Raw genomic sequence first — 23,453 nt, 5'->3', positions numbered from 1 at the left:
AGGATCTACCTCCACAAGTCTAGGATCTACCTCCACGAGTCTAGGATCTACCTCCACGGGTCTAGGATCTACTTCCCCGAGTCTAGGATCTACCTCCACGAGTCTAGGATCTACCTCCACGGGTCTAGGATCTACCTCCACAAGTCTAGGATCTACCTCCACGAGTCGAGGATACACCTCCACGAGTCTAGGATCTACCTCCACGAGTCTAGGATCTACCTCCACGAGTCTAGGTTCTACCTACACTGCTAATTATACCCCAAGTTATTGTGCAGGGTGGGACGAAACGAGCTCTGTTGTACAATGTCTGCATCGGTGGGTGATATTGGATATGCGTCTGCCTGCGTTCAATGTCAACCCACTGTTTCCGTTTGATCTCGATTAAAGGTCACATGACAGAGGTAAAACCTCAGATGTTTCAAACTCGAGTTATGATCTGCAAAAATATTTTCAAAGGGCACATGTCCTGTTACACCCAAAAATTTAATCTGTCCATCTTTGCATGGCAGGCCATTGTGGTGTCAAATTTGGTTGTTGTTGTATCACTTCGGACAGTTCTCTCGAACAAGCCCGTGACACAAAGACAGCGGATCGATCTCCCAGAAACGACCCAGAGATCCCCCACATCTAGGATGGTGTGACCCACCTTCACGAAGTCAGGGCCACGTCAGAGTTGGAGAAAGAGAGAAACAGGGACAAGAGGGAGAGGGACGGTCCATGGGGACCAATCGGCACTCTGACCCTAATAAAGTGCTGACCTGACGAATCCGGGCAGCAGGACAGAATGGGGAAGATTTTGTCCCCGAATTGTATTGGGGGGAGGAGGGGGAAGGGTTCGACCACCATGAAGAAGCATCCGCGATATTTACTGTGAAGTTTGATTGAAATCCCTTCTCTCGTCCACAAGTTGTGGTAACCAAGATTTTAAATTAAAGGCCATGGTCACATGACCATGGTCCCTTTGACCTTTTCAACCCAAAATCTAACCAGTTCATCTTTGCATTACAGTTCATACCAATTTTGTTATCATACCAATTATTACAGTTCATACCAATAAGCCAATCCCATAAGCGGTTATTCTGGAAACGAAAGTCTGGTACGGACCGACAACCGGACGGACAACCGTCCTGCGGAGGCATAAAAACGTGCACTGTATACTAATTTTAATAATAAAATACTCACGATCACCTTGCTGTTCTACCTGAGCTAAATAATTGCTGATTAATTCTACCTGAGATTTTTCAAGTATATTGCTTGATCTTGTGCGTTATTCTGTCTGTTTGTCTGTCTGTTTTTCTGTCTGTCTGTTTTTCTGTCTGTCTGTTTTTCTGTCTGTCTGTTTGTCTGTCTGTCTGTTTGTCTGTCTGTCTGTTTGTCTGTCTGTCTGTCTGTCTGTCAGTCAGGCGCCTACAGGTCACAATTTTCAACCGATCTTCATGAAATTTCACCAAATGGTAGAGTTGATCATAAGCAAGAAGCTTATTGTTTTTGGGATCAAAAGGTCAATAGGTCAACATAGGCCAAAGTTCACCAACTTTGTCGAATTTCTAAAATCCTCAATTTTCATCCGATTGCTTTGAAATTTTAAGAAGATTTGTGCTACTTGAGCCCGTGGACATTCAGAATTTTCGCATACATCGAAGCCTGTATCTTTGCGTATTGGAATTGACACGACGGTGAATAAACTATCATGCGCTTTACTTCAGGTGTGTGCCTTATTATTATCTATGGATTGATACTTATTGTATCAATGGATTATCATGTATTCATCAGATTCATACCGCCGACCATAATACCAAGCTTCCCTACTCGACATTCACGATGCTATCCCTGGTCATCATGCGGTCCCCATATGCATCTGGAGGCATTTTTAGTGTCGCCCCCTTCATCCGTTGTTTTCCAGGCAACCACGAAACGTCGTCAATAAGCAGTATCCCTTCCATATGCCAAGCTTACCCATTTTCGAGAGGATATCTCTGATGGTTTCGAAAATATTTTGGGTTAATTTCGGAGAAATTCATTGAATTTTACAGTAGGTATGTACGACAAAAGTACATTTTTTACATTTCCGCTGTATGATGAATGCGTAAGTAAGAGCCTTCGAAACTGACAGGGCCACAGAACCATGGGAGGTCTGTGCCAAGCATAAATTCCTAGGCTGAATTATATGTACTAATGGAGATTCCACGCCGCAAAGTCGGCACCGCAACTAAAAATCCTCCTTTTTGACTCTACCTGACCTAGTTTGACGTGGCCGTTCACGGAAACTGGCAGGATTTCAGAGTTAAACTTTTAACACAAGGTCAGGCATGTTACATACAATAAGAAAATGCATGGAAATCGTAGTCCCACGATTTCGGAACGAAACTCATTTTTTTGGCACTATTTCAGGCCTTGAGGCCTATAGTGGTTTAGTTATGCTATTAGCCAATTGATTAAGAAAATATTTTGTGATAATCTTTTATTGATTTTAATTGTACACCGCTCCTTTCCTATGCCATCTCCAGGCATTGCAAATCGTCATTGCCGGGCACCAAAGGGGGCTCGGCAGTGACGCACGCTGAAAGAGAGTACTCAGTTTTCACTCTGGTTTCTTTCTTGTTTTCTTTCTTGCTTTCTTGCTTTCTTGCTTTCTTGCTTTCTTGTTTGTTTGTCCGGACGATATCTCAGCCATCCTTTAAGCTAGGAAGCTGAAATTTCGGCACAGTGGTTTCAATGGCTCCTCAATAGTGGCTCCTCAATAGTGAGCAAGTCCTTTGTCAAAAACGGTATTTTTTTTTTTGATTAATCAATAAATTGAGGAGTTATTTAATTATTAGCGATTAATTAAGATCTCGCGAGATCTCGATCGGGGCGGTCACGGATTTTCGAAGCTGTTCCACGATCTTCACGCACGCTCGAAGCTAAGTCATTGTCACATTTGTATTCTTGTCTAAACTGTTTATCTTCCGTGTGTGTACCTTTTAAGTGTCCCTCGGTAGTTTTATCGGGGTTAATCTTTCATACCTGTAAAAAATAGTCGAGTATCTCGTGCCGCGCGCGGCCACGCGGTCTAGTTGTTGAAGCTTCCGACCTGGAGGCTTGGTTTCTCTCCGGGCATCCAAAGTGGTTATTTTTTCATTCGTGTGTTTGTCAAATTTCAACTCGTTACTTTATCGTCCATGCTTTATTGTTTGTTTATAGTTAGTTTTGGTTTGAATTTCCTGTAACTCGTAATTAATTAATCCTGTTCTGCGCCTCGTGTGCGGCCTTGTACCCCTGTCGGTGTTTGTTAACTTAAGTCCCCTACATCGTGTTTTGCTTGGCTCTCAGTTTTTCCCTTCTACACCGAACGTAATACTCTGTCTAACGTTTTAAATCCCCACCCCACCCCACCCACCCCCCCCCAAAAAAAACAAACAAAAAAACATTTATTTTTCCTTTCTCCACGTGTGCCGTTGTCTCATCCTGTACTTTCTGTCCAGGTGTATCGCGGTGCTTTTCGCCCCGCCCCCATTATCTCCTTGCCATCCACCTTTTGCCCTGTTCACGTGACTCGTGGTGGTCCCTCTCGGCCCTCCCCCCGTTGGTATTTTGTGCATATAAGATTGTTCACGGTTCTGTTTAAATATTATTTTAAATATGTTTAACCTTTCCCCTTCAGTGGTTTATTCAGTGGTATATTACAACACGCCGTTTTTCTTCCTATTTAAAAGGCTTTTCTCAATTTCCTCTCCAACTCATTCCACGTCAAAAAAAAGAAATTCAATATCTTATACGTCTCCCTCACTACATGGTCTAAATTCACATTCATTCCATCCCTCCTCCATCGTTCTGAATCGGATTGCTAACTTGAAAATCACAACAAACCCAATTTGTTATCAATGTTCGTCTTTCATTAATCATCCACTTTCTAAACTCCCCTCTTGCCCCTCCCCTCCAAATCCCCCCCCTTGCACCTACACTCCTAAACTCCCCCCTTTCCCCTCCACTCTTAAACTCCCCCCTTGCCCCTCCACTCCTGAACTCCCCCCCCTGCCCTTCCCCTCCTAAAGTCCCCCCTTGCCCCTCCCCTCCAAATCCCCCCCCTTGCCCCTCCGCTCCTGAACTCCCCCCTTGCCCTTCCCCTCATAAACTCCTCCCTTGCCCCTCCCCTCCAAATCCCCCCCCCTTGCCCCTACACTCCTAAACTCCCCCCTTGCCCCTCCACTACTAGACTCCCCCCTTGCCCCTCCCCTCCTAAACTCCCCCCTTGCCCCTCCCCTCCTAAACTCCCGCCTCACTCCTCCCCTTCAAAACTCCCCCCCAACTCCTCCCATTCAAATCTCCCCCCATACCATTCCTCTCAAATTCTCCCTCCTCCCCCCTCCTCAAAGTTGCCTCCTCCCCACCTCGTCTCCCTTCTATCTCATGCCTCCACCCCCCCCCCCAACCTTCTACTGTCCCATGCCCCCCCTCAAACAACCCCTCACTCTGCCTCATCCCTTCACCACCAAACCTTTCATCCTCCTCATCCTTCCTTTTCTTGGAACTCTTCTGTAATCTCTGACACACTATCAACTGCTCTCCCTACCTCCCCCTCTCATCCTTCATCTTACCCTACTCCTCCCCTCCCCTGTCCTGTACCCGATGCTCCCCCTCTCTCTTCTTTAACGGTATGGACCTCAAACATCCGGGGCCTTCGCTCAAACCTGACTGATCTCTCCATACAGGTTGCTTTTGACAATCCAGACTTGATCTGCTTAACAGAGACTTTCCTCCTTCAAGATGTCTCTGATTCCTCAATATCTCTTCCTGGTTACTCCCTCTTCCGGTATGATAGACCTGAGCCTCGTCCTGGTGGTGGGGTGGCTATCTTTATCAAAAACTCTCTTCCTCATTCTCCTTGCACTGCCCTCTCTCCTCCTCACCCCCAGGAGTACCTCTGGCTACGGCTTCCTCTCCGCTCCCACCTTTTGTTCATATGTGTTCTGTACCGTCCCCCAAACAGTGATGACTCAATTTACATTTCACTCTCTGACAACATGGACCAACTTCTATCCACTCATCCCAACTCTCTCTTCCTCATATGTGGTGACTTCAACTCTCATCATGCCACCTGGTTGGGTGTGGGTTCCTCTCTCACCAGTCATGGCACCTCAGCAAAGGACTTCTGTGACTCACTGGGATTGACACAATCTGTCAATTTCCCGACCCGGATCTCAGCCAATGGAGTTTCTTCTCTTCTAGACTTGGTTATGACAAACTTCCCTGCTAATGTCTGATGCTCTTCTTCTGCTCCAATCGGTTCTTCTCATCATGTGCTTGTCAAACTGGACATCTCTCTGGCCATTCTCAGAGAGCCTCCTCAGCGTCAAAGAGTCTGGCATTTCACTCAGGCCGACTGGGACGGGCTTCAAGCAGCCATCAATCGTCTGGATTGGTCTCCCATCTCCACTGCCTCTGACATCAATTCTTCCTGGGAATTCTTCCAAAGCAAACTGATCTCTCTCATGCACAGATTTATCCCATCTCGTCTTCAGTTGTCTTACCCTTCCTCCCGTCCATGGTACACCGAATCTTGTGGTGAGGCAGTTGCCCTGAAACAACTTGCCTTTGCCTCTTGGAAGACTAATCCAACTGAAGGCAATCTCAGTTCCTTCCACCAAGCTCGGAACAAGTGTGTGTCTACCCTCAGGAGTGCCAGGAAGCACTATCTCTCCTCACTCAAGAACGAACTCTCAAACCTGTCTCCTTCCTCCAAATCCTGGTGGCATCTGGTCAAATCCGTTTCTGGTGTTTGTTCCCCCTCCATCCCCTCCCTTACCTCAAATGGCCACACAGTTGACATCGCACGTGACAAAGCCGAATGCCTCAACTCTGTGTTTGCCTCAAAATCTTTAGTCCCAAACCCATCTCTCTCTGTTCCCACCTTTCCCAGTCGAACCCAACTGCTCCTGGACTCTGTGTCCTTCTCTCCTGACAAGGTGGAGGAGTTTTTGTCTAACCTCGACTCTGATTCTGCAACTGGACCAGACGGCATCAGCCCACGGGTCCTAAAATCCTGCTTTGCCACTCTATCTCACCCTCTCTCTGTTCTTTTCACCCTATCTTTTGCTCAAGGTCATCTGCCAGCATCCTGGAAATCAGCAAACATTACCGCTTTTCACAAAAAAGGTGCAAAAACAGATCCTTTTAACTACAGACCAATCAGCCTGCTCCCAATTATCAGCAAAGTCATGGAATCCATCATTGCTTCGGATATGAAATCTTTCCTCTTCTCCAATGGCTTGATCTCTGATCATCAATTTGGATTCAGACCAGGTCACTCTACTCTGGACATGCTGCTTCTCCTGTCTCAACAATGGATGGAGGTCCTCAATGCCAAACAGGAAATTAGAGCTGTCTCCCTCGACATATCACGTGCCTTCGATACGGTCTGGCACCCAGCTCTGCTCACCAAACTCTACTCCTATGGTATCCATGGAAATCTCCATGCATGGCTTGCGGACTTCCTCTCTGGTCGTAGTCAACGTGTGGCCCTGAATGGATTTCTCTCATCTCCCCTTCCTGTTCAGGCTGGAGTTCCCCAAGGCAGTGTGCTGGGCCCTGTGCTTTTTCTGGTCTTTATCAATGATCTCTCCGACTCTCTGGAAAATCCTCTCTATCTCTTTGCTGATGACTCCACTCTCTGCCGCTCCATTCCTCTTCCCTCAGATCGGCAGTCTGCAGCCTCCTCACTCTCTGAAGACCTGGACAAAATCACAGACTGGTCAAACAAGTGGAACATGTCTTTCAATCCTGACAAATCTCACACTCTTACTATGTCTCTCCGAAAAGATCGACTGGACAACCCTCCCATCTACTTTCTCAACAATCCTCTCCAAGAAGTTCTGTCGCTCAAGCTTTTGGGTCTCACTATCTGCCATGATCTTTCTTGGGAAAACCACATTTCCAAGCTGGCCTGCAAAGCCAGTCGCCGACTGGGCATCCTCCGTCGTGCGAAGTCCTTCCTAGGCACACCTGAGCTCCTCACCACATGCAAGGTTTTCATCCGCAGCTCAATGGAATACTGTTCTCCCCTATGGGCTGGTGCTGCTGCCTCACACCTAGCTCGGCTTCACGCTGTTGAAACCAAAACTTTCAGAATCATTGGAATCTCCCGCGATGAAGCTATCTCTGAGGGCCTTTCACCCACTCACCGCAGGCAGGTAGGTGGTCTTTCTGTCTTCTACCGACTCCTCTCCGGCCTTGCTCCCCCAGCTCTCTCTGTGCTCTGTCCCCCAAATATTCCTACAGGTCGCACAAGATCTGCCAGCAAGCCTCTGATGGTTAAACTGCCAAAATCTCGACTCTCTGCTCACCTTCACTCCTTCATTCCTCTTTTCTCCCGCCTCTGGAACAAACTCCCACACTCCCTTCAATCCCACTCCTCCCTCCAGGTCTTTAAAACAGCTATTCACCACCATCTCTTATCTTCCCCCATCCAAAACCTTGATCTTTTCTACCCCCGCTAATTCACCCCAGATCCACCTTGTTTGAAATTCCAACTTCTTTCCTGGAAGTCCTGGCAGTGTCCATATGTTTTATACCTCTCCCACCGCCCCCTTCCCATGCCCCCCCCCCCCCAAAGCCCTCGCCCTCTCTCAGATCTCTCGATGTCTCCATGTCTCTCGGTCCCTGCTCTCAAATGTTGTGTTTGTGTCCTTCCCCCTCTCTCCCCATCTTGTCTTCCGCTCCCGATGTTATATGTTTTATATGTCGGTTTGTCTTTCTGTGTGATTAATGTTCGCTCTTTCACGAGCCTCGATCTTGTATACAAAAAAAAAAAAAAAAAAATTAAGTACTTATTTAATTAATCAAATTTCCTTTCTCTTCTGACCATTAACTCAGGCACCTTTTGAGTTAGGAAGCTCATATTTGGACATGCCAATGACCAGGTGATTTGGCTGCAAAGGATATTTTTGATTTATTAATTAATCAATGAATCGATTAATTATTTAATTATTCGATTAATGACCCAAATTTTTTTTTTTTTTTAAGTTACAGATTCTGATGAAATAGTGGTAGTTTATGTGTTCTGTGACCAAATTGATTAATAATTTAATTTTTTTATGATTATTATTTATTTATTTTCATTATTAATCATTTATTTATTTTCTTTCTCATTTGGCCAATATCTCAGGCACCTTTTGAGCTGGGAAGCTAATATTTGGACATGAGTGACCAAGTGATGTGGCTATCAAGGATATTTTTGATTTATTGATTAATCATTTCATCTATTAATTATTTATTGATTAATCGATAAATTATTTATTGAGTAATCAATTAATTATTTAATTTTTTATAAATGACTTATTTAATTAAATTTCTAAAAGATACATCTTCGGATGAAACACTAGTGGTTTAGTTATGCGATTAGCCAATTGATTATGAAAATATTTTGTGATAATCTTTTATTGATTTTAATTATACAATTAATCAATCAATTAGTGTACACCTCTCCCTCCCAATGCAGCCTCAATGAGCTGCACTGCGGTATTGCCGGGCGCCGGAGGCGCCCCGGCAATGCCGCGCTGCAGCATATTTAATTATTTGGCATGGGGCGGTGTACTTTGAATGTATTTGTACTTGTTATACAATTAATCAATCAATTAGGGTACACCTCTCCCTCCCAATGCAGCCTCTATGAGCTGCACTGCGGTATTGCCGGGCGCCAAAGGCCGCGCTGTAGGATATTTAATTATTTGGCATGGGGGCGGTGTACTCTGAATGTATGTGCACTTGTTTTTTTTCTTGTTTGTTTGTTGTACACCGCACCTTTCCTATGCCATCTCCAGGCATTGCAAATCGTCATTGCCGGGCACCAAAGGGGGCTCGGCAGTGACGCGCGCTGAAAGGGAGTACTCAGTTTTCACTCTGGTTGTTTGTTTGTTTTCTTGCTTGCTTGTTTGTTTGTTTGTTTGTCTGGGCTATATCTCAGCCATCCTTTGAGATAGGAAGCTGAAATTTTGGCACAATAGTGAGCAAGTCCTTTGTCAAAAACGGTATTTTTTGTTTTTTGATCAATCAATAAATTGAGGAGTTATTTAATTATTAGCGATTAATTAAGTACTTATTTGATTAATCAAATTTCCTTTCTCTTCTGACCATTAACTCAGGCACCTTTTGAGTTAGGAAGCTGATATTTGGACATGCCAATGACCACGTGCTTCGGCTGCAAAGGCTATTTTTGATTTATTAATTAATCAATTAATCGATTAATTATTTAATTATTCGATTAATGACTAAATTTTTTTTTTTTTTAAGTTACAGATTCTGATGAAATGGTGGTGGTTTGTGTGTTCTCTGACCGAATTGATTGATAATTTAATTTTTTTATGATTATTATTTTTTTATTTTCATTATGAATCATTTATTTCTTTTCTTTCTCATTCGGCCAATATCTCAGGCACCTTTTGAGCTGGGAAGCTAATATTTGGACATGACAGTGACCAAGTGATGTGGCTATCAAGGATATTTTTGATTTATTGATAAATCATTTAATCGATTAATTATTTATTGATTAATCGATTAATTATTTATTGATTAATCAATTAATTATTTCATTTTTTATTAATGACTTATTTAATTAAATTTCTAAAAGATACATCTTCGGATGAAGCACTCGTGGTTTAGTTATGCTATTAGCCAATTGATTATGAAAATATTTTGTGATAATCTTTTATTGATTTTAATTATACAATTATCAATCAATTAGTGTACACCTTTCCCTCCCAATGCAGCCTCTATGAGCTGCACTGCGGTATTGCCAGGCGCCAGAGGCGCCCCGGCAATGCCGCGCTGTAGGATATTTAATTATTTGGCATGGGGGCGGTGTACTTTGAATGTATCTGTACTTGTTTGTTGTACACCGCTCCTTTCCTATGCCATCTCCAGGCATTGCAAATCGTCATTGCCGGGCACCAAAGGGGGCTCGGCAGTGACGCACACTGAAAGAGAGTACTCAGTTTTCACTCTGGTTGTTTGTTGTACACCGCTCCTTTCCTATGCCACCTCCAGGCATTGCAAATCGTCATTGCCGGGCACCGAAGGGGGCTCGGCAGTGACGCACGCTGAAAGAGAGTACAGTAGTGACCCCTAATTCCGAACGCCCCTCATCTCGAACTACTCTAATTCCGAACCGTAAATTCGAGAAAATTTTGTCCCTAATTCCGAATGTATTTCTATAACCGAACCGCCAACATAGCGTTAGCGTCGTTCATATTTCCCGCCGCGAGCGTCGTTCATATTTCCAGTGCTGAAATTAGAGAACTGTGCTTCCATTGGTCTAAAACACAGGCCATTGTTGAAAAGTGGCACCCTATTAAAGCAGTGGTTAACAGGAGCATTAACTTGTTCAGTGACGATGTGATTGACCACTTCAGAAAAATTAAGAAAAGTCGCCAACACCAGGCAACTTTGGAGAGGTGGTTCTCTAAAGAAAGCAAGCCTAGTGAGCCCCAACCCTCTACAAGTGGTGTTAAGAGACAAAGAGAGCAAACACCGTAAGTCAAGTCATCTGATGTTAGCTTGGAAGGTGCCTCACCTTCCAAGCAATAAAACCCTCTCCCTCCTTCCTCCTCTCCAGCCTCCACATGCACCATCAGAACTCTCCACGAAGGTAAATGCAGTTATTTTCATGTTAGTACATTTACTTCTTGTTTTTATTATTATTATTAGTTGATATTTAGGGCATTTACTCATCTTATTTTACCTTGAATCATGTGTATTTGCAGTTAACAGTGTCTTGATAATGGGTTTTTGGGGTCCAGGAACGGATTAATTCACTTTCCATTATTTCTTATGAGGAAAATAGTTTCTAATTCCGAACTTTTCCCAATCCGAACTGCCGCTGGAACGAATTAAATTCGGATTTAGAGGTTCCACTGTACTCAGTTTTCACTCTGGTTTCTTGTTTGTTTTCTTGTTTTCTTGGTTGTCCGGACGATATCTCAGCCATCCTTTGAGCTAGGAAGCTGAAATTTCGGCACAGTAGTGAGCAAGTCCTTTGTCAAATACGGTATTTTTTGTTTTTTGAATAATCAATTAATTGAGGAGTTATTTAATTATTAGCGTTTAATTAAGTACTTATTTAATTAATTAAATTTCATTTATCTTCTGACCATTATTAACTCAGGCACCTTTTGAGTTAGGAAGCTGATATTTGGACATGCCAATGACCAGGTGATTTGGCTGCAAAGGATATTTTTGATTTATTAATTAATCAATTAATCGATTAATTATTTAATTATTCGATTAATGACAAAAAAATTTTTTTTTTTTAAGTTACAGATTCTGATGAAATAGTGGTAGTTTATGTGTTCTCTGACCAAATTGATTAATAATTTAATTTTTTTATGATTATTATTTATTTATTTTCATTATTAATCATTTATTTATTTTCTTTCTCATTTGGCCAATATCTCAGGCACCTTTTGAGCTGGGAAGCTAATATTTGGACATGAGTGACCAAGTGATGTGGCTATCAAGGATATTTTTGATTTATTGATTAATCATTTCATCTATTAAGTATTTATTGATTAATCGATTAATTATTTATTGAGTAATCAATTAATTATTTAATTTTTTATAAATGACTTATTTAATTAAATTTCTAAAAGATACATCTTCGGATGAAGCACTACTGGTTTAGTTATGCGATTAGCCAATTGATTATGAAAATATTTTGTGATAATCTTTTATTGATTTTAATTATACAATTAATCAATCAATTAGTGTACACCTCTCCCTCCCAATGCAGCCTCAATGAGCTGCACTGCGGTATTGCCGGGCGCCGGAGGCGCCCCGGCAATGCCGCGCTGCAGCATATTTAATTATTTGGCATGGGGCGGTGTACTTTGAATGTATGTGTACTTGTTTGTTTTCTTTCTTGGTTGTCCGGACGATATCTCAGCCATCCTTTGAGCTAGGAAGCTGAAATTTCGGCACAGTCGTGAGCAAGTCCTTTGTCAAATACGGTATTTTTTGTTTTTTGAATAATCAATTAATTGAGGAGTTATTTAATTATTAGCGTTTAATTAAGTACTTATTTAATTAATTAAATTTCATTTATCTTCTGACCATTATTAACTCAGGCACCTTTTGAGTTAGGAAGCTGATATTTGGACATGCCAATGACCAGGTGATTTGGCTGCAAAGGATATTTTTGATTTATTAATTAATCAATTAATCGATTAATTATTTAATTATTCGATTAATGACCCAAAAAAATTTTTTTTTTAAGTTACAGATTCTGATGAAATAGTGGTAGTTTATGTGTTCTCTGACCAAATTGATTACCAATTTAATTTTTTTATGATTATTATTTATTTATTTTCATTATTAATCATTTATTTATTTTCTTTCTCATTTGGCCAATATCTCAGGCACCTTTTGAGCTGGGAAGCTAATATTTGGACATAAGTGACCAAGTGATGTGGCTATCAAGGATATTTTTGATTTATTGATTAATCATTTCATCTATTAATTATTTATTGATTAATCGATTAATTATTTATTGAGTAATCAATTAATTATTTAATTTTTTATAAATGACTTATTTAATTAAATTTCTAAAAGATACATCTTCGGATGAAGCACTAGTGGTTTAGTTATGCGATTAGCCAATTGATTATGAAAATATTTTGTGATAATCTTTTATTGATTTTAATTATACAATTAATCAATCAATTAGTGTACACCTCTCCCGCCCAATGCAGTCTCTATGAGCTGCACTGCGGTAATCCCGCGCTGCAGCATATTTAATTATTTGGCATGGGGCGGTGTACTTTGAATGTATGTGTACTTGTATTTTCTTGTTTGTTTGTTTGTTTGTTTGTCCGGGCGATATCTCAGCCATCCTTTGAGCTAGGAAGCTGAAATTCCAGCACAATAGTGGGCAAGTACTTTGTCAAAAACGGTATTTTTTTTTTGATTAATCAATTAATTGAGGAGTTATTTAATTATTACTGATTAATTAAGTACTTATTTGATTAATTAAATTTCCTTTCTCTTCTGATCATTAACTCAGGTACCTTTTGAGTTAGGAAGCTGATAATTGGACACACCCATGACCAGGTGATTTGGCTGCAAAGGCTATTTTTGATTTATTAATTAATCGATTAATTATTCGATTAATTACTTTAAAAAAACATTTTTCCCAGTTACAGATTCTGATGAAATGGTGGTGGTTTTTGTATTCTGTGACCGAATTGATTAATAATTAAATTTTTAATGATTATTATTTATTTATTTTCATTATTAATCATTTATTTATTTTCTTTCTCATTTGGCCAATATCTCCGGCACCTTTTGAGCTGGGAAGCTAATATTTGGACATGACGGTGACCAAGTGATGTGGCTATCAAGGATATTTTTCATTTATTGATTAATCATTTAATCGATTAATTATTTATTTATTGATTAATTAATTTTTGTTTTTTTATTAATGACTTATTTAATTACATTTTTAAAAGATACATCTTCGGATGAAGCACTAGTGGTTTAGTTATGCTTTTAGCCAATTGATTAAGAAAATATTTTGTGATAATCTTTTATTGATTTTAATTATACAATTAATCAATCAATTATTGTACACCTCTCCCTCCCAATGCAGTCTCTCTGAGCTGCACTGTAGGATATTTAATTATTTGGCATGGGGAGGGAGAGGTACTTTGAATGTATCTTTACTTGTTTTTTGTTTTTTTTTGGCTGTCTGTGAACAAGATATCTCAAAGCTGTGGATGAAATTTGGCAGAGAGGTAGTGTGTGTGACAAGGACGAAAAGATTAGATTTTGGTGAAGATCCGGATTTGGATCCGGTTTGTAGAATTTTTAAAAGTTATTCTACAGCATTGGGAGATGGGGCCAAAAATGATTTTTCGCAAGATATCACAAAAAGTTAGACAGATGTGGACGAAACTTGGTGGAGAGGTTGGGTGTCTGACCAGGATTCGATTTTGGAGAAGATCTGAATATGGATTTGGATACGAGAATTATTTATTTTTCAAGTGATTCTTCACCATTGAGAGATGGGGTGAAAAGCGATATATGAACATGATGTAAAAAAGTTATGGACGAGTTATGACTAAACTTGGCGGACGAATTGGTTTGGTGATGAGAACAAGCCGATTAGATTTTGATTCAGGTCCGAATCCAGATCCGGCCTATCAGTGGGATAGAAACCATAATCTGTTCAGCCTGGCGGAGATATGCGCTCTACCGAGTGCCGTTCTAGTTCATGTATTTAATTATGTGTCTTTGGCTGAAGTATTTGTGCCTGATTGAGGGGAATTGCCCTGGATTCGCACAAATGAATCGCGTCAATGTATTGTCTGTTTTACAAATTGTAAACATTGCAATTATCCCTCAATTTCCAAATGTTCCTGGATAGCGAAACGTGAATCCAAAACTTTTCCCATCATTTTAAAGGTTAAAAAACGGATTTGTTCCTGGTCCAACCATTTTGGATCTCCTTAACGTAATCTTTTTCACTCTACGTAAGGTAATAAAAGTACCGTTAGAAATGAGAACAAAAACCTGAAGTAAATGACATTTACATTAAAAAATCCAACTTTACGCTAAATGAATAGAAAATCCTTTTACCTTTTCGAGATGTATGTACTCACCACAAATGTGCAATGACTGTGAGTTTCTCGACCTTTACATTACCCAGTGCTTGCAAACCAAAGAGTGGGGTTAAACGATCAGTTTGCGTGGGTACGTATGGCATTCATATGTCTGCATTTTTAAATGATCGTTTTCATGGAAACCGTTTTCTGATTGACACAAAATTTTCGCCATAGTATGCATCTACTCATGTGGAATTGTTTTAGTGATGATCATCATGTCATAGGTCACTGGTATGGGCACCATCTTGTTTAAATTATTTTGATAATTTTCTCGACAACCGTTAGTGTGTTTGACACAATTTTCACCATAGTGTGTGTCCACTCATGTGGAATTTATTAGTGGTAATTATGACATCATAGGCCACATGGTACGGGTTCCATCTTGGAAAAAATCGAAAAACTTTGCACCTCTATATCTCCAAAACTGCTCCATGCAAAAATGGAAACGTGGCTCATTGTTAAGAACTCCGCATGGGGAATAAGGGTTGTTAACGCTGACGTCATTGGTGCCTTCATTATGATGTCATAATTCAAGTTCAACACTTAATCTGACCAGATTGAAATTTCTTGTGTGATCTACTCTTGATTCATGTAAATTATGTAGTAAAAAGACAATCTTGTTGTTGTGAAAAATGTAAATTGAGGGATACCTGTATGCAAACTGTGAAAAGATCTGATCTCCCATCACCACTATCTTACCACCTTTTATCTAATTAACCCGAACCCATCCAACCCCTTTAACCACCTGTATCACAATCGTTTTAATCCCCCACCCCCCCCCTTCCCCCCCCTTTAGGAAATTTCTTCCCAGTACAAAGGAGTCCATTTAACCTGCCGATGAAGCAAAATGTGCCTGCTTTTACCATTAAAGAAACAAGCAAACCAGTACTGGCCATACCGGTTTCATCTTCCAGCTCACAACCATGCTCCAGTCATTCTTTGAAGAAAAATGTTGTAAGAAGGAGTTCTTCTGATAATTGGCGCTCTAAAGTCGATGAGCTCCATGCACAATGGAGACAGAAACCAGAGTGAGTTTGTTTGTGGCATAATTATGAAATTACCATGTTTTCCATGGTCTCTTGTATTTTTGTCATTTAAACAAAGTCGATTCTTGTTCATGTATCTTTACATTTATGAAATACAGTAAACTCTTAAATGTCGTGGTTTCGACCATTTGTGGATGACTTCTCAGCACTTAGTTATAGTTATTGGAGGGCCTGATTTCAACCATTTTTTTTTTTTTTTTAAGCAGATGTGAGTCATCGTTTGCCTCCACACATGGGTGTTTAAATTGCACCCAAAGCCAATCATATTTTATTGTGCACTCACAGCTAATAATAAACGAATGTACTGTGGCTCTCTCACTCTCTTGCGCTCTTGCTCACTCTTTCTCTTGCCCTCTCGCTCTCGCGCTCGCTGTTGCTCTCGCCCCCGCGCTCGCTATCTCTCTCTCTCGCTCTCTCTCTCTCGCTCTCTCGTCACCCCTTGCTCTCTCTCTCTCTTCACCCCTTGCTCTCTCTCGTCACCCCTTGCTCTCTCTCTCGTCACCCCTTGCTCTCTCTCTCGTCACCCCTTGCTCTCTCTCTCGTCACCCCTTGCTCTCTCTCTCGTCACCCCTTGCTCTCTCTCTCTCGTCACCCCTTGCTCTCTCTCTCGTCACCCCCTTGCTCTCTCTCTCGTCACCCCTTGCTCTCTCTCTCGTCACCCCTTGCTCTCTCTCTCGTCACCCCTTGCTCTCTCTCTCGTCACCCCTTGCTCTCTCTCTCGGCACCCCTTGCTCTCTCTCTCGTCACCCCTTGCTCTCTCTCTCGTCACCCCTTGCTCTCTCTCTCTCGCCACCCCTTGCTCTCTCTCTCGTCACCCCTTGCTCTCTCTCTCGTCACCCCTTGCTCTCTCTCTCGTCACCCCTTGCTCTCTCTCTCGTCACCCCTTGCTCTCTCTCTCTCATCACCCCTTGCTCTCTCTCGTCACCCCTTGCTCTCTCTCTCTCGTCAACCCTTGCTCTCTCTCTCGTCAACCCTTGCTCTCTCTCTCGTCACCCCTTGCTCTCTCTCTCTCGTCACCCCTTGCTCTCTCTCTCTGGTCACCCCTTGCTCTCTCTCTCTCGTCACCCCTTGCTCTCTCTCTCGTCACCCCTTGCTCTCGCTCTCGTCACCCCTTGCTCTCTCTCTCGTCACCCCTTGCTCTCGCTCTCGTCACCCCTTGCTCTCGCTCTCGTCACCCCTTGCTCTCGCTCTCGTCACCCCTTGCTCTCGCTCTCGTCACCCCTTGCTCTCGCTCTCGTCACCCCTTGCTCTCGCTCTCGTCACCCCTTGCTCTCGCTCTCGTCACCCCTTGCTCTCGCTCTCGTCACCCCTTGCTCTCGCTCTCGTCACCCCTTGCTCTCGCTCTCGTCACCCCTTGCTCTCGCTCTCGTTACCCCTTGCTCTCGCTCTCGTCACCCCTTGCTCTCGCTCTCGTCACCCCTTGCTCTCGCTCTCGTCACCCCTTGCTCTCGCTCTCGTTACCCCTTGCTCTCGCTCTCGTCACCCCTTGCTCTCGCTCTCGTCACCCCTTGCTCTCGCTCTCATCACCCCTTGCTCTCGCTCTCGTCACCCCTTGCTCTCGCTCTCGTCACCCCTTGCTCTCGCTCTCGTCACCCCTTGCTCTCGCTCTCGTCACCCCTTGCTCTCGCTCTCGTCACCCCTTGCTCTCGCTCTCGTCACCCCTTGCTCTCGCTCTCGTCACCCCTTGCTCTCGCTCTCGTCACCACTTGCTCTCGCTCTCGTCACCACTTGCTCTCGCTCTCGTCACCCCTTGCTCTCGCTCTCGTCACCCCTTGCTCTCGCTCTCGTCACCCCTTGCTCTCGCTCTCGTCACCCCTTGCTCTCGCTCTCGTCACCCCTTGCTCTCGCTCTCGTCACCCCTTGCTCTCGCTCTCGTCACCCCTTGCTCTCGCTCTCGTCACCCCTTGCTCTCGCTCTCGTCACCCCTTGCTCTCGCTCTCGTCACCCCTTGCTCTCGCTCTCGTCACCCCTTGCTCTCGCTCTCGTCACCCCTTGCTCTCGCTCTCGTCACCCCTTGCTCTCGCTCTCGTCACCCCTTGCTCTCGCTCTCGTCACCCCTTGCTCTCGCTCTCGTCACCCCTTGCTCTCGCTCTCGTCACCCCTTGCTCTCGCTCTCGTCACCCCTTGCTCTCGCTCTCGTCACCCCTTGCTCTCGCTCTCGTCACCCCTTGCTCTCGCTCTCGTCACCCCTTGCTCTCGCTCTCGTCACCCCTTGCTCTCGCTCTCGTCACCCCTTGCTCTCGCTCTCGTCACCCCTTGCTCTCGCTCTCGTCACCCCTTGCTCTCGCTCTCGTCACCCCTTGCTCTCGCTCTCGTCACCCCTTGCTCTCGCTCTCGTCACCCCTTGCTCTCGCTCTCGTCACCCCTTGCTCTCGCTCTCGTCACCCCTTGCTCTCGCTCTCGTCACCCCTTGCTCTCGCTCTCGTCACCCCTTGCTCTCGCTCTCGTCACCCCTTGCTCTCGCTCTCGTCACCCCTTGCTCTCGCTCTCGTCACCCCTTGCTCTCGCTCTCGTCACCCCTTGCTCTCTCGCTCTCGTCACCCCTTGCTCTCTCGCTCTCGTCACCCCTTGCTCTCTCGCTCTCGTCACCCCTTGCTCTCTCGCTCTCGTCACCCCTTGCTCTCTCTCTCTCGTCACCCCTTGCTCTCGCTCTCGTCACCCCTTGCTCTCTCTCTCGTCACCCCTTGCTCTCTCTCTCTGGCTCTGGCTCTCTCTCTGGCTCTTGCTCTCTCTCTTGCTCTCTCTCTGGCTCTCTCTTGCTCTCTCTCTGGCTCTCTCTTGCTCTCTCTCTGGCTCTCTGGCTCTCTCTCGCTCTCTCTCTGGCTCTCTCTTGCTCTCTCTCTGGCTCTCTGGCTCTCTCTCTCTTGCTCTCTCTGGCTCTCTCTTGCTCTCTCTCTCTCTTTCTCACCCACACCCCCCACCCCACATTTGACATTGTCTATCTTTTCATTTTATTCAAGACTTAAAATGCCTCAAAGCATGGTGAAAGAGGATATTCCACCTGAAGGAAGACCATTGCCAGAAAAGACAAGGGATTTGGGTATGTTGATCTTTTTGCAGGGTTACCTTTGATATATGAAAATTTATTCGTGTTCATTTAGTCACCTCAGCCATCGAAGGTGGATGGAGGTTGTTTTTGTCTGTGAGAGGGATATCAAAGTTGTGGACTGGTTTGGACGAAATTTGGTGGACAGGTTGGGTGTGTGACAAGGATGGATTGATTCGATTTTCGTGAAGATGTGGATACAAGATTTTTTTTCGTGATTCTTCTGATGGCTGATGTGATGGCTGATGGAGGTTTCCGGTTTCTGGTTCCTCGGGCGAGTGAAGCGTACTTAGAGCTCTCCACGGCATCGAAGTTTAAGTGTTTTCCCATTCTTGTCTTTGTCAAATTTCCACTGGTTATTTTGCTGTGCACGTGTTATTGTGTGTTTCTGGTTGGTATTGGTTTGTAATTCGTACAAACTTGTGTGTAGTTAATCGTTTTCTGAGTCGTACCTCGTGCGCAGCCTGGTAACTTGGGGCTTCCCTCCCCCCGTCGGTGTTTTGTCGGTTTGGGTTATTCCCTTCGCTGTATTGCTTGTTTCTTTTATTTTATTTTCTCCCCCTCACCTCACTTCCCTAGACAAAGAATTCTATATTGATTCTTTCTCTCCTCCCGGACACGTGCTTGTTCGCTCTCCTCCTCGTCTCGGCTTGTGCCCCGCCCCCTGTATCTCGTTTCTCTTCTGCCTCTGCTCCTTCCTTCTCAAATCCACCTTCTCGCTTGGGGACTTTTCCCAGATTGTTTTTCATGGTTTTCATGGTTCTGTTTGGATATTGTTGGAATATGTTTAAACCGCAGCCGTGATGCTGACGCCCCCCCCCCTACCCCCGCCCCAGACTTTCCATGTTTTAAACGTTTCCCAGTGTGTACCCTGGTCAGAATAGGTACACCGTATCCCTGCGTGTCGTAAGAGACGACTAAGAGGGTTGGCGTCAGGAAGGGCATCCGGCCATAAAAACATTGCCTCAAAAAGAGAACCATGACAATTACAACTACATATTGGCAGGGTGCAGCCCGAAGTGGAGATCGGTTTCTGAGGTTTGGGACATGGAATGTAGGGACAATGACAGGGAGATCAGGAGAAGTGGTGGAAGTATTGGTCAGAAGAAGAGTGGACATATGTTGTGTGCAAGAGATGAGATGGAAGGGAAGTGGTGTGAGAATGGGGAAGGGTAGGCAGGGACAGAAATACAAGTTTGTGTGGCAAGGGTGCCCGGAGGGCGTGAATGGTGTTGGTGTCCTGTTTTCTGAGGAGTTTGTAGACAGTGTGGTAAGTGTGACTAGAGTGAGTGATAGGTTTATGATGGTGAAAATGATGATTGGAAAGCTCTTGGTGAACGTCATCTCGGGATATGCTCCGCAGGTTGGTCGAAGCAATGAAGAGAAGGACAAGTTCTGGTGTGCGATAGAGAAGCTGATGGAAAAGGTGAAAGATGAGGAAGTTGTTGTGGTGGGACCTGAATGGACATGTGGGAAGGAGTATGGATGGTTTTGAGGGAGTTCATGGGGGTTACGGATATGGTGTGAGAAATGGAGAAGGTGAAAGGATTTTGGAGTTTGCTGATGGAGCTGATTTGTTGATTTGTAATACTCAGTTCCAGAAAGAGGATAATAAGCTTGTTACATACACGTCAGGTGGGTCGACGACAACCGTTGACTACCTGATGGTGCGTAGGCGAGATAGGGGGCACCTCCGGGACACAAAGGTGATCCCGGGGGAGGAGGCTGTTTCACAGCACCACTTGGTTGTGTGCGACATAAGGGTGAAAGGTGCGAGGAGAGCTCGGCGGGTGAAGTATCAACCAAGAATGAAGGTGTGGAGGTTGAAAGAGGTGACAGTAAGGGAGGCATTAAAAGAGAGGCTGAGTAGGGTAGAGGATGATGTGGTTGAGCTTGAAAGTGGTTGGATGTCAATGAAAGCTAGTCTGTTGGGAGCCGTTGGTGAGGTATGTGGATGGACAAAAAGACCACCGAGGCACTCGGAAACATGGTGGTGGGGTGATGAAGTTGGAAAGAGGATTGACGAGAAGAGGAAGAAGTTCAAGGAGTGGCAGAAGGCGAAGGGTACGGGAGCAGAAACAGCAGAGCATGAAAGTTATAAGGCAGCCAGGAAGGATGTAAAGAAAGAGGTAGCAAAGGCGCAGGAGGCATGTAGGAAAATGTTCGGAGAACGCTTGGATTCGTAAGAGGGTCAGAAAGCAGTATTCAGGATTGCAAAGCACATAGCGAAAGAGAGGTGTGATGTGATGGGGGTGAGTTGCTTGAAGGATTAAGTGGGACAAATCGTTGTGGACCCAGATGGAATTAAAGGAAGATGGAAAAGATATATGGAAATGCTGTTGAATACAGAGAATGAATGGGATGGCAACATAGAGAGTAACCCAGTTTTAGGACCGGCAGAGAAAATAACTGAGAAGGAAGTTGAGGAAGCGATAAAAGCAATGAAGAGTGGAAAAGCGGGAGGGCCGACGGGAGTTGTGGGAGATATGTTGAAGGCAGCAGGAAGTTGGGGTGTGAAGAGAATGACAGAGATCTGTAATCTGGTGGTGAAAGAAGGCCGCATTCCAGTGGATTGGGAACTGAGTACCCTCGTCCCTCTATACAAGGGGAAAGGTGACCCTCTGGAGTGTGGCTCGTACCGAGCGATAAAGTTATTGGAGCATGGAATGAAGGTATTGGAAAGGGTGTTGGAGAGGAGGATAAGGAAGAAAGTGAAGATCGACGAAATGCAGTTTGGATTTATGCCAGGAAGAGGAACGACAGATGCGCTTTTCATTGTGAGGCAGTTGCAGGAGAAGTACATGGAGAAGAGGAAGAAGTTGTTTTTTGGGTTTGTTGATCTGGAGAAAGCATTCGATAGGGTTCCACGCAAAGTATTGACATGGGCATTGAGGAAGTTAGGAGTGGAGGAATGGTTGATCAGAGTAGTGATGGCAATGTACAAAAGAGCGCGCACAGCTGTAAGGACGAAGGACGGGAACAGTGGTGAGTTTGAGGTGAAGGTGGGAGTGCATCAGGGGTCGGTACTAAGTCCACTACTATTTGTAGCTGTGATGGAGGCGCTGGCTCAGAACGTAAAGGAGGGTTTACCGTAGGAGTTGTTGAATGCAGATGATCTGGTGTTGATTGCGGAAAGTATGGATGGACTGAAGGAAAAGATGAACAAGTGGAAGGAATGTATGGAGACAAAAGGTCTGAAGGTGAATATCGGAAAGACGAAGGTGATGGCAAGTGGTAAAGCATGTGGTGAGGTAGAAAGAACTGGGAAGTGGCCGTGTGCTGTGTGCAGGAAGGGTGTCGGAGTGAACTCCATTCAATGTACAATGTGCGCTGAGTGGGTTCATCAAAAATGTAGTGGTCTGAGAGGGTCATTTACCAGTGTGGCAGCTACATTCAAATGTAAGGTGTGCACAGAGGGAGCTGCAGATGGAGGAAATGTTGAGTTGGATCTTGGAGACGGCGTGAAGCTGGAAGGTGTGAAAACATTTTGCTACCTCAGAGACATGCTGAATGGAGAAGGTGGATCAGACTCGGCAACAGTTGCTCGAGTGAGATGTGCATGGAAGAAGTTTCGGGAACTGAGTGGCGTGCTGATGAGGAGGAGAGTGTCGCTGAAGCTGAAGGGAAAGGTGTATGCTGCATGTGTGAGAAGTGTTATGATTTATGGGAGCGAGACATGGGTAATGAACGTAGAGCAGCAACGAAGGCTGGAAAGGGTGGAAATGCGAATGGTTCGATGGATGTGCGGAGTATCGTTGAGAGAGGGGAAGACAAATGATGAATTGCGAAAGATGATGGGAATATTGCCTGTGATTGATGCTGTGAAGAGGAACAGGCTGAGATGGTTTGGTCATGTGTTGAGGAAGGATGAAAGTGACTGGTTGAGAAGAGTGATGGAAATTGATGTAGAAGGAAGTAGAGGACGGGGAAGACCGAGAAAGACTTGGCTAAAGATGGTGGAAGAAGAAATGCGGGCAAGGGGGTTAACAAGGAGAGATGCAGAAAATAGGGCAAAATGGAAAAGATTGTCATGGGGACCGCAAGGCTAACCCCCGCTCTAGCAGGGAAAATGGCCTTTAAAATGCATGTTGTATTCTTCTCCATTGAGAGATAGGACCAAAAACGATATACAGTCGTTGCCAAAAATATTGGCACCCTTGCACTTTTTTCAAATAACTCACAATTTTCTCTAAAAATAAGTTGAAATTGACGAAAGTATTTGGTCTCCACAATTCTTTATTTCACTGTTAATATTACTTAACCTTTATTTTTGATTCAGAACTTGATATATCCTTTTAAATCAGTAAATAAAAGAAATGGCATTGACAAAATTATTCAAACCTGAGACTTAATATTTGATAGCACAGCCTTTGTACAATATAACTGCAGTCAAGTGCTTCCTATAGCCATGAATGAGTTTCCTACACCTCTATACTGGCAGTTTGGCCCACTCTTCTTGTGCGAACTGCTCCAGTTCTCCCAGATTTGAAACTGCTGTTTTCAGATCTCCCCACAGGTGTTCAATGGGGTTTAGATCTGGACTCATTGCTGGCCACTTCAGAACAGTCCAGCATTTTGTCTTGAACCATTCCTGGGATACTTTTTGAAGTGTTTGGGGTCATTGTCTTGCTGCAAGACCCATGACCTTTGACAGAGACCCAGCTTTCTGACAGGTTGAACATTGTGCTCCAAAATGCCTTGGTAATCTCCTGATTTAATGATGCCATGCAC

At 44.1% G+C, this 23,453-nt stretch overlaps 1 protein-coding gene across 1 annotated transcript in view; it reads left to right on the top strand.

Moving 5' to 3' along the window:
- LOC137429381 (tudor domain-containing protein 7B-like) overlaps window positions 1-23,453 on the top strand; it is a 36,494-nt gene that overhangs the window by 5,427 nt on the left and 7,614 nt on the right. The window contains exons 3-4 of the mRNA XM_078781033.1: window positions 15,427-15,658; window positions 18,637-18,716. Of these exons, the coding sequence (XP_078637159.1) occupies window positions 15,427-15,658; window positions 18,637-18,716 (312 nt within the window). The remainder of the gene's footprint in view (window positions 1-15,426; window positions 15,659-18,636; window positions 18,717-23,453) is intronic.

This window comes from Myxine glutinosa, chromosome 6, assembly GCF_964187855.1.
Source record: "Myxine glutinosa chromosome 6, kmMyxGlut1.1, whole genome shotgun sequence".
NCBI classification, from domain to species: Eukaryota; Metazoa; Chordata; class Myxini; order Myxiniformes; family Myxinidae; genus Myxine; species Myxine glutinosa.
Note: the sequence above shows the minus strand (reverse complement) of the source record. Positions and strands in the feature narration are given on the sequence as shown.